Consider the following 12,256-nt stretch of genomic DNA (forward strand, 5'->3'; position numbering starts at 1 on the left):
CAGAAGATCAGAAGAGCAGTCAAATTGTCCCGCCAAAATGACCATTTTGGCACATGGTTTTCCACCATTTCGGCGTGCAAATGCCAAAAGAGTGCCGCTATCTGCGTCGCTGGAGCGCACGTTCTTGTTGCCCAGCATCTGGAAATGGTTGGTGGATCAACAGTATTACATTGCCCATATGAAAATTATAAGACTAAATTAAAAATCATAATATGAGTAAAGAAGTAGGACTTAATTCACCATAAATACATAGAGGGACATAAAAATATATAAACAGTTAAGTTTTTTGTTTTTTTTCAATAGCATGTTACTGGATTGTAGGTGGGATTATGGTGAGAATAAACTGTAATGTATAAACTGAGTAACTAAATAGATAAATGAGTATGGTGAAGATTATATGGGCGACATATGTGATGGAAACAGGAGGGGTTGAACCAGAGATTCACACAGACCGCCCAGGGGGGTAACGAGATTAGCGCCGTTTGGGTTGTTTAAAAATGGGTTGTTGAAATTTAAAATAATGAATAATAGTAAGAAATAAATTAAAATAGGTGGTCTGCTTAAAGTTTGAATATAAATCATTTTGACATTAGCTCAAAATGCAAGATGTTGGTTATTACACCACATGGTAGAAAAGCTCTTGAACAGGAAGACATTTCTATTAAAACATTGAAATAAAAATTATATAGATTAAACCAAAACATAAAGTAAATATGAAGTTATTTATCGTAAAAAGGTAACCCGAAATTTAAAACCTCAAAATTTTGTGCGCCTATGTGCGCAAAAAAATGCACTCCACGGATGTACAAAATGCGCGTGACCGAAGCCCCGTGCATTTTTATACATGTGAGCAAAAAAGTGTGTGGAGCAGCTGTGCTTGTAGAAGCGCAGCTGCTTCATGAAGGTCCCCCCATCACTGAACACTGTGACAGCACTGTCAAAGTGTTCAGTGATGATGGGACTCCTTGCAGGGATGAAAGAATCCCCTGCAACAGCTGTGACAGCTTTGGCAGAGGAGCGCGATACCATCCAATTGCTTTCAATGGGACCGGCGCTGCTGCTGCCCCATAGAAGGCAATGAGATGAAGGCAACCCCTGCTGCAATTCATTTTCAGGATGGGGGTTCTTGAAATATAAGCCCTACCCTAAAAATAATCCCTAGCTGTGAAAAAAATAAATAAATGAACCCACCTAGAAGCAATGTCTGGCTCTTCTCCCCATCCCTAGAAATCTTCATCTGCCTTCTGGTGGCCAGGTATTGAAAAATCTCCGCCTCCATAAAGTGCTGCCTCTAATCAGAGGCAGCACTCAGCCATTCATTGAATGACAGCTGAGCAGTGCCTCTGTTTGGTCTGAGCGCTCAGTCAATCAGAGGCAGTGCTCAATGATTCATTGAATTCACAGCTAAGGATGATTTTCGGGATAGGGCTTATATTTCAAGCCCCCCAAAAGAATAATCGCAGCAGGCGTTACTGTCATCCCACTGCTGTCAATGGGGTGGCTGTCAATGGGGTGTCCTCGCTGCAGACCCCTCATCACTGAACACTGTGACAGTGCTGTTACAGTGTTCAGTGATGAGAGGACTCCTCGCGGGGCTTAACAGATTTTGCATTAGGGCCCATATACAGAAAGTTCCCCTCTCCATCTATTATTTCACATGTTACCTGTGGTGGTTTATGTTCTTTGTTCCACTATGTAAACATAGCCCAGGAACTTAATGCTTTTTTTTTCTATCCGCCCTCCAAACAAAGTCCCCTAATCCCCTGTCACTGCTGTCTTTACGCGCAGCACGGACCTTACCGGCACGCATTTAAAGCACGCCTGTCCTATCTTTTGTAGGTACGAGTATTTTGAACCTCTAAAAAAAATGGAAATGTGAGCACTTCATAGGAAACCAATGGTTCTAACAGATGTGATTTTTTTGCGCACATAGGTGCGCAAAAAACAAAATGCTCATCTGACGCAGCCTGAGGTGTAAGTGTTCTCATCCGGAAAATAGAAAACATTTAATTTCTCCTTAATGTCAAAAATTCCCCTTGAGGAATCTTTTCCAGTGGTGTCAAACGCATGTAGGTGGGGTCACTATCATGGTGGCCGAGAAAATGTTTAGAGGCACCATGCTTCGTGAACCCCATCTGGATATTCCAGCAATAGTGGTTTGCTCTAGTTCTCAGCAAGTAGGCAATCCAGCAAGTAAATGTAGGTCAAACCACAATTCATAAAGTCCCTAAGGGGTATTGATTTAATTGTCCTGCATCAATTTCATTCCAGTTATGATAAATGTTTGAGCAACACTTACAACCCCCGTATCCCACACTTAAAGGAGTCTTTTAATGATGGGTCCATGGCTGATCGAATACTGTGGAGAGCGCTCTGTTTGCAATGGTGAAGAGAAGGTTCCAAAATAGCAGCCTATGGTTTCTACGGAAGACCACCGATGGATGTTCTGGAATTTTAGTAACTAAGAGAGGATACCCCCATGGAGTTTCCCACTTTTTGCTCAAAATATTCTTCAATAGGGAATGCTGGGAGTTACATTGGGTTCTAAACTATATTTTTTGTTTAATATAGCCATGTTGATGATAACATAATGTTATGGCTTTTGAAAAGTGGAAATAACCCCCCACCCCCCCCAAAAAAAAAAAATTGTTGATCCCTACTGTATCTTATTGGCTCTATACAGACTGTTGTTTTTCACATCTTGATTTCCCTTCATCATTGAAGCTCCAAGATGATCTGTATTTATTATTAATTCTCGTGATCCCATGTGAGAGAACTTGGGAAGTCAACTGTGTAAGGTTTAGATTTAATGCTTTATACGCAGTGTTCAGTAGTGAGGGGACTCCATTAGGGGATGAAGAAATTAAAAAAATTACAGAAATTACAAAAGTTACATGTGGGGGTGGGGTTGATACAAAAGGTACAGGGAGAGGAGGTGGAGCAAGGGGGAACACAGCAATGTGACGATAATATGTGATATACAGTATTTTTCGGACACAAACGGGGTAGGGGTAATATAGGAGGTCTGGGACAGGAAGTGTACATGATGGGCAAAAGTGGATAGCCATAGGAATAGACAGAGGGCATATTGTGGGGATGGGGGACTAGATCATTGGTATGCTTCGATGAAGAGGTGTGTCTTTAAGGTACATCAGAAGCTCTGTGTGTCAGGGATTGTCCGAATGTTGTGGGGTAGAGCATTCCAGAGGATCGGTGCTGCTGTAGAGGAATCTTGGAGGCGAGCATGTGAAGTTAGAAATAGAGAGGTGTTTAGTCTGAGTGTGTTGGCAGAACGGAGCGCGTGGGTGAGTTATGCATGGACAGGAGGGAAGCGATGTACAGTGCAGCAAATCATGGAGAGATATAACACAGTAGTATATTAGATATTTAATGGGATTTTGTCACAAAAACAAAAATTCTAGCTGCTGGACCCCTCCTTAAATTAATAAAGCATTCTTGCCTCTCCTCAGCCCTGAATGGAAGTTAGTTTACTGCTGCTTCCAATCAGAGGTTGTACTCCTTGCATCAGTGCTAATATTCTGGGTGGTATGATGCCAGGAGTTTGGGACAGTGTTGCTGCAGACTCTGATTGGCTGCAGCAGTCACCCGACTTTCTCCAAGCCGTACAACCCCAGGCCAGTGCTGGGGCAATGGTAGCCATTTACCTGCATTCCAGGGGGCTGACGATTGGTGAGTATAATGTATTTTGTATTTTACGTGGGGTGCAGAAGTTGGTAAAAACAAATTTTTGTGACAACCCCCCTTAAAGGCAAGTTTCAGCTGAGGATATTACGGACACATTTCCTCGTCTGTGATACGGACGTGTGTTCCAGTCCAACCACGAGTTTTACTGACCAGAATTCAAAGCATCATAGGTCCCAATAATCCTCTGAGTTCGGGTCAATAAATCTTGCGGTAAAAATCCCATTATTGTGTTTATCATCTTTAGGGTACACGCACAACGACGTTTTTTCATTCATTTTCAGATCCATTCATTTGATGGGGGTAAATTCACATATACTTTTTTGTTTATTCTGATGAATAGTCCAAGAAAAAAAATAGCAGCATGTCCCATTGTTGTCCGAATCTCAGCTGATAATAGTACATCACTATGTAGTGTCCCGCACATCGGATGCACATGGGTGGGATGGCCAAGTGTTAACTGATCACTGTTACGTCTGAGAATCTCGGGCACAACTTTTTAAATGTCTGTGCTTATGTATCCTTAGACCGTACTTATATTGGCGCGTGCAAGACTGATCCAATACTGAACTTTTAATCTGCATTCTTACCTGTGAGTGCGATGTGTGTTTTGTGAAAAAAAGGCATCGCTGCACATGAGATTTTCACGTGTGTTAAAATAGCATGTTGTTCAAATAGTAAAATAGAAAAACAGAACATTTACGGTGCACTCGCATAAACACCGTACAGCATGCGATGGTGGTGCAAATTTTTTTTTTGTTATAAAGAAAATAATAAGCAGTATCACCCAAAAATAGGACATTCTGCGATCAGTTCAAGAGAAAAATGGCTCATGTAAATTAACCCATGTAAAATAATGGGCTCTTTTCATGTGCAATTTGTGTGCATCCCGAAACGCACAGAAATCATACTAAAAATCGCCCGTCTAAAAACACGCATATTCATTGCTGTCTTTGAATCAACTATAATACAGAGATTTGCGGGTGGGGGGGTTACATTGTCTTCTCTTCTTCCCTTTCAGGATACTCAGCTGATATCTTCTATAGCAGATCATTTTCCTGATTGACCCGACAAGAATGGAGAGGAACCGGGACAAGATGGCGGAGGGTATATTCACCCTCACCCTAGAGATACTCTTCCGGCTTACAGGAGAGGTGAGAGATTCTGGGGATGACGTCACGTTCCATCATTCTTATCTATGTCAGTCTCTGGTCACATCTACGGCAGAGGATTTACTGCTGATTCATCATAAATTCCGGGAAAATAATAGAGCCGGTTGTTCTGGCAGAATGACGGAAACCCAACAGATCTACTATAAGGCAATTGGAGGTTGTTGGGGGTCATTATTGTCTGTCATCTGACAGAACCAAAACTCTGATCATTTTGTTCTTCTGCTCCGGTGACTGAGTAGAACAACGGAGATGATGAACACAGATGTGAGGAGAATCTTACTAATTGTTGGACATAACTGGAGACATGAAGGACTCCGGGAATGTCTGCAGGGATATTTATGGATGTATCTCCCCATAAACAGGATTACACGGTAGTGAAGAAGACTTCTAGTGACGACTGTCAGGCCCCAGTATCTGATAGATTGGGAAGACCCCTTAGTCCAATCACAGGGCCTCCACCTCACTCCCTGTTACTTGAGGAGATCGATGAACAGAAGATCCTAGAACTCACCAACAAGATGATTGAGCTGCTGACTGGAGAGGTGACGCTGCTGGGAATGCTGGGACATTATTCAGTAACGCTATGGCGGCATAACATGTCTGGGTGATGACAGTATCATTGTGTTGTCAGGTTCCTATAAGGTGTCAGGACGTCACTGTCTATTTCTCCATGGAGGAGTGGGAGTATTTAGAAGGACACCAGGATCTGTACAAGGACGTCATGATGGAGGACCACCAGTCCCCCCCATTACCAGGTAATAGACAGGACTAAATCCACACGGCCTTTATTATTGGTATGTAGAGAATGAAGTCAGTGGTTGTCTGTGTTTTCTGCAGGTAGAATCAGTAAGAGAACAGCAGCGGAGAGGTGTCCCTATCCTTCTCTTTCACAGGATGATCAGGTAGATGGAGAGAAGGTCTCATGAAATCTCTCTGGTCAGTAGGATGGCTGACAAGGTCTTGTGTTCAGTCTAATTATATATTGCACGGAAAATTTTATGAAGTCAAGGTTACTTTAGAGTAACTGAGGAATAAAATGTGTATACACACAGAGGAGCATTAGATTTTTCTCAGGCTGCGTGTACCGATGTCCCTCTGCAGAATATGCCACCCCTCACACTCTCCTCATTTAGGACCTAAAGAATACTTGCGCCAAATTTTACGATTGTACGACAACAGGAAACTACATTACATAGGGATGCACTTACCTTTGCAATTAGCATTGAATAATTGACTTGTGACCCCTTTACTTTCCCTATTTAGGAACTAAAGAATGCTCCTGTCAAAGTTCATGTTTGTATGACACCAGGAAGTTAGAGAATTAGATTTGCTACATTACACAGGGGTGCCAATACTTTTGCACTTAGCATTGCATTTTCAAGTTGTGACCCCCTTTACTTTTTCTATTTAGGACCTAAAGAATGGTCATGCCTAATTTCTTGTTTGTTCGACATCATGAAGTTAGAGAATTAGATTTGGTACATTACACAGGGGTGCCAGTATTTTTGCAATAAGCATTGTAGTTTTAAATTTTGACCCCTATACTTTTACTATATAGGACCTAAAGAATGCTCCTGCCAAATTTCATGTTTGTACGACATCAGAAAGTTAGAGAATTAGATTTGGTACATTGCACAGGTGTGCAAATACATTTGCACTTAGCATTGAATTTTTGAGTTGTGATTCCTTTACGTTTCCTATTTAGGACCTAAAGAATGGTCATGCCGAATTTCATGTTTATGCGACATCGGGAAGTAAGAGAATTACTTAGTCAGTGAGGGCTTTCCCTTTATATGTATACTAACTGATAGGCTCGGCCATGCCCAATTTAATTTGATCCAGGTGTTTACATGTTGTTTGCACGGAAAATTTAATGATGTCAAGGTTAGCTTAGAGTAACCGAGGAATAAAATATGTATACATATAGAGGAGCGTTAGATTCTCCTCAGGCTGCAAGTACCGATGTCCCTCTGCAGAATGTGCCACCACTTCCACTCTCCCCATATAGGACCTAAAGAATGCTTGAGCCAAATTTCACGCTTGTACGACACCGAGAAGTTACATTACATAGGGGTGCACTTACCATGACCCCTTTGATTTTCCTATTTAGGACCTAAAGAATGATCATCCCAAATTTCATGGTTGTATGACATCGGGAAGTTAGAGAACTGGTCAGTGAGTGAGTGAGGGCTTTCACACACACACACATACACACACACATATATATATATACATATATATATATATATATATATATATATATATATATATATATAATTGTGTAATGAGAAAGCTGGAGATGGCGGGATTACAGCCAACCACAGACATTAGATCTCTGCATCTTTTCTAGTTCTGGAGACTTCTGGTTGGAATAAAGAAGCAACAGATTGGAGTTATACAGGAGACCTGCAGCTATTTGGCCCAGATCACTACTGCTGTCATGTCATTCCGGCTCCTCATACTAATTAATGACCTTTTCTGGCCATATAAAACCTTCCACACGACTTCTCCAACTGTGTGATGACTTTTACCATATTTATTTCACAGCTTGTGAATCCGGATGAAGATCCGATCCCTATTGATGCTACAGAGACACATGTGAGGGGGGATCAGCCGTGTAAGGAGGGGATTCCTACAGATGACCCCCCAGGTGAGACTACATGTAGAGAAGAGTCTGTGTTGTCAGGGTTTTCTGCTGAATGTTGCCTTATTTAGCCAAAAACAATGTTAAGAATTTTTTTCATAATACGCTGCTCAAACAAAAATTAGGGGACCTTTTAAGTCACATTAGGATTAAAACTATCAGTCCCGCACACAATAGCAGTTTTTAAAAAATCCATATTAACCTCTTGTAGTTTTTGTTAGTACTATTTTAGAATACATACGACTTTTTGATTGCTTTTTATTACATTTTGTCTCTCATTTTTCCATTGATAGGACTGTGTGAGGGCTCGATTTTTGTGGGGTGACCTGTAGTTTGCATTGGTACCATTTTGGGGAACATATAAAACTTTTTGATAGCTTTTCATTATTTTATTTTTTTCTGATGGAGACCTAAGTAGACCTTTATGGATGTAGTAATACCAATTTGTAGATTTTTTTAATTTTACTTTAGATTTTTACAATCCTAATAAAAAAACACTGTTTATTTCTCGACTTTTGCATTGGGAGACACAGTTGAAAACCATGGGTATAGCTACTACCACTATAGGGTGTACACTAAGCAAAAAAAAAAGTGTTAGTTTCTCCTCCCAGCTATACACCTCCTGCAGAAGCCAGCTAATCAGTTTTAGCTCAGAGTCTCGGAGCTCTACTGTCTATGGTAGTTAGGTGAGTATTTTCTCCACTGAGGTAAGTATTCTCTCCTCCCTCTTTTCCTTCCTCTTTCTTTTTACCACCACCACTGCAGCCAACTTTCTTTACTCCACTTCCAACCCACCCACCCACCCAACAAAACCAGTCAACCTATACCAAGCTTCCTAGCAGATGCTCCTTGGGGTGGCATATTCCTGGGGAGTATGAAGATTTCCCTATGGGAGACAGTTGACTAGCCAATAATGTTTCTAAAGCTATTTGTGGTAAGAGTTCTCATCTACCAGAAAACAAAGCCAGCCACGTGTGGTTCTGCACAGAAGAAGAGGCTCCAGATTTGTTTCTTTTGCCGCTCCAAAACAAAACACTCTCCTACAAACTGCGCCCGTCCTGGTGTCCCTGGCCACTATACTCCAAGCCCGCCTATACTAAATCTTCTATGCATATGGCTGTTCAGAACCAAGGCAATCAGAGTGGGGTGACGACTTTTTTTATTCAAGGGGACCTAACTCACTCATGGCTCAGACATCTATGTTCAGAAGGTTATCTATTCGAGCTATGCCATATAGTTTTCTACAAACCCAAAGATTGCTTCTTCAGTTCCAAAATTCCGATCTCTCCTTCATAGTGCAATGCTTTGGCTTATGTGATACACACTTTCTCCTCTAAGGTTGTAATTGTCCCTGTTTCGCCATAAACAGTGCAGGGGGTTATATTCCAATCTCTTCACAAGGAGGACGGCACTGTCCGACCTGTTCTGCATCTGAAGAGATTAAATCAATATGTCAAGGTTCAACAGTTCAGCGTGGAGTTGTTGAGATCTGTCATTGCGCCCATGGGAGTTTCTGTCATCCATTGATATTAAAGGGGTTGTCCCGCGGCAGCAAGTGGGTCTATACACTTCTGTATGGCCATATTAATGCACTTTGTAATGAACATTGTGCATTAATTATGAGCCATACAGAAGTTATCAAAAGTTTTATACTTACCTGCTCCGTTGCTAGCGTCCTCGTCTCCATGGTGCCGACTTATTTTCGGCCTCCGATGGCCAAATTAGCCGCGCTTGCGCAGTCCGGGTCTTCTGCTCTCTTCAATGCAGCCGCTCGTGCAGAATGCCGGCTCCGTGTAGCTCCGCCCCGTCACGTGCCGATTCCAGCCAATCAGGAGGCTGGAATCGGCAATGGAGCGCACAGAAGAGCTGCGGTCCACGGAGGGAGCAGACCCCGGCGGCCATCTTCAGCAGGTGAGTATGAAGACGCCGGACCGCCGGGATTCAGGTAAGCACTCTCCGGTTTGTTTTTTTAACCCCTGCATCGGGGTTGTCTCGCGCCGAACGGGGGGGGGGGGGGGGGGTTAAAAAAAAACAAAAAACCGTTTCTGCGCGGGACAACCCCTGTAAGCAATTCACCTAGTGATTAGTGAAAAGTTTACAAAGTAATAGAGGATGCACTTACTTGGATGAGGAGTTTGCAGGCACCAGTGATCCTCTAGGTTCGCTTTTAATGTAAGAGGCTTTATATCTATTAGTTCCACGCTTGAAAAAGGAGGTGAATCTGTCTATAAACACTCCAAAACACGTTGCACTTCTCTGTGATTCCTGTACTGTTTGTCCAGTGCAGGACAACCTGAATAATGTGTGATACTTTCTTCTTAAAGCTTCTGTGCTCTGTAACCTTACTAGCTGTATGAGCCGTGGATAAGATCAGCAGCTGAGAGCTCCAGCTGTATGTACTAATTAAACGTCAACGCATGGGAAAACACAACAAATAAGCTTATTGGCTAAAATAATTGGTCCTTTAGGATGGCTGTCAGTAGATTAGGCGCTCCACAAATTATTGTGGCTCATGTAAATGGGAAAAACCTTTAACAATTTATATGCAAATGTCATAAACTATTAGTATAATTGTAATGTTATATTCAAAAATATTAAAAATTCATTTTATTCTTGCCAGATTACAAAACTAGAAACTCCAAAGGACATCTGATATCAACAGATTATGAAGTGGAAGATCCTGGTATCATACAAGATACAAATGAAAAGCCGGCTATTATCCCAAATATGCCCTCAGCCCTTCACAGCAAAAATCTATCTTCTGATCCTTCTAAACATGTTTCATCTTCTGATTCATTGAAGAATGTTAAACAAAATAAAATTTACGGAACAGATGTTGAACAACAAAGAGTTCACACAGGGGAGAGGCCATATTCATGTTCTGAATGTGGGAAATGTTTTAACCAACAAGCACATCTAGTGATACATCAGAGAATTCATACAGGGGAAAAGCCATATTCATGTTCAGAATGTGGGAAATGTTTTAACCAAAAATCAAATCTTGTGTTACATCAGAGAAATCACACAGGGGAGAAGCCATATTCATGTTCTGAGTGTGGTAAATGTTTTAACCGAAAATCAAATCTTTTGTTACATCAGAGAATTCACACAGGGGAGAAGCCATTTTCATGTTCTGAATGTGGGAAATGTTTTAACAATAAATCAAATCTTGTGTTACATCAGAGAAATCACACAGGGGAGAAGCCATATTCATGTTCTGAGTGTGGGAAACGGTTTAACCAAAAATCAAGTCTTGTGTTACATCAGAGAATTCACACAGGGGAGAATCCACATTCTTGTTCTGAATGTGGGAAATGTTTTAACAAAAAATCAAGTCTTGTTTTACATCAGATAATTCACACAGGAGAGAAGCCATATTCATGTTCTGAATGTGGGAAATGTTTTAAGCTAAAATCAAATCTTGTGTTACATCAGAGAATTCACACGAGGGAAAAGCCCCATTCTTGTTCTGAATGTGGGAAATGTTTTAACAATAAATCAAGTCTTGTTTTACATCAGAGAATTCACACAGGAGAGAAGACATATTCATGTTCTGAATGTGGGAAATGTTTTAACAAAAAGTCAAGTCTTGTTTTACATCAGAGAATTCACACAGGAGAGAAGCCATATTCATGTTCTGAATGTGGGAAATGTTTTAACAAAAAGTCAAATCTTGTGTTACATCAGAGAATTCACACGAGGGAAAAGCCCCATTCTTGTTCTGAATGTGGAAAATGTTTTAACCAAAAATCAAGTCTTGTTTTACATCAGATAATTCACACAGGGGAGAAGCCATTTTCATGTTCTGAATGTGGGAAATGTTTTAGACGAAAATCACATCTTGCTGTACATGAGAGAACTCACACAGGGGAGAAGACATTTTCATGTTCTGAATGTGGGATATGTTTTAACCGAAAATCAAGTCTTGTGTTACATCAGAGAATTCACACAAGGTAGAGAAGATATTTTTATGTTCTGAATATGGGAAATCTTTTCACACATAAATATGTTCTTATTAAACATTAGAAAAAACACACAGAGGAGAAGCCACATTCATGTTAGGAATATGGGAATTCCCACACAAGGGAAGAAGCCATTTTTATGTTCAGAATGTGGCAAAAAATCCATTTACATGTTTAGATTGTGGTGAATGTTTTATGCATCATTTACATGTTTAGATTGTGGTGAATGTTTTATGCATAAATCAACTGTCGTTACTCATCTGAGAATTCACACAGGGGAGAAGCCATTTTCATGTTGAGAATGTGAGAAATGTTTTGTATTCAAAAGATTTTTATTGAAACTTTAAGGGTAATAGACAAAACACGAATACAATAAGGTATCAAAGATTTAACATATAAGTTGTGATGAAATAAATTGTTTAACTTGTCCTATTGTCTTTTGCCTAATAACAATTGACTCATATTTTCATGTAAACTTAGGAGTAATTTTGTTGGTGACATTTGCCACCTCTCTGTATATACCTCTCAAGTATGAATATACCTGAAGCCCTGCTTAAGATAATCAGAAAGGGCTCGGCCTATGGTGTAACAGCTGGCGCCTGAACAGGGACCAAGTGACCAGAACCTCTGATCCGACTTACTCTCGAACGGACAGAATGCACAGACCCATAATCAGGACCATGCTGGCTGGTAAGAAACTGTTATTCTTATCCCTCATTGTGTCTCTGTGATTCTGTCTGGTCAAAGTTAGGTAAGTGTGTTCATTTATATTGAGT

General features: G+C 40.8%; 1 protein-coding gene across 2 annotated transcripts in view; it reads left to right on the plus strand.

Annotated features, from left to right (window-relative positions):
• Window positions 1-5,143: 5,143 nt before the first annotated feature.
• Window positions 5,144-12,256, plus strand: part of LOC136624358 (zinc finger protein 182-like) — a 71,357-nt gene continuing 64,244 nt past the window's right edge. Inside the window, exons 1-4 of one of the 2 annotated variants that reach the window (XM_066598320.1) lie at window positions 5,146-5,629; window positions 5,712-5,776; window positions 7,422-7,524; window positions 10,139-11,928. In XM_066598320.1, coding sequence (XP_066454417.1) covers window positions 5,482-5,629; window positions 5,712-5,776; window positions 7,422-7,524; window positions 10,139-11,475 — 1,653 coding nt within the window. In that variant the 5' untranslated portion in view covers window positions 5,146-5,481 and the 3' untranslated portion in view covers window positions 11,476-11,928. Of the gene's footprint in view, window positions 5,630-5,711; window positions 5,777-7,421; window positions 7,525-10,138; window positions 11,929-12,256 lie in introns of those variants that run through there. The other variant, XM_066598321.1, reaches the window with a different exon arrangement.

The sequence above is a fragment of the Eleutherodactylus coqui genome, chromosome 4 (genome assembly GCF_035609145.1).
Source record: "Eleutherodactylus coqui strain aEleCoq1 chromosome 4, aEleCoq1.hap1, whole genome shotgun sequence".
NCBI classification, from domain to species: domain Eukaryota; kingdom Metazoa; phylum Chordata; class Amphibia; order Anura; family Eleutherodactylidae; genus Eleutherodactylus; species Eleutherodactylus coqui.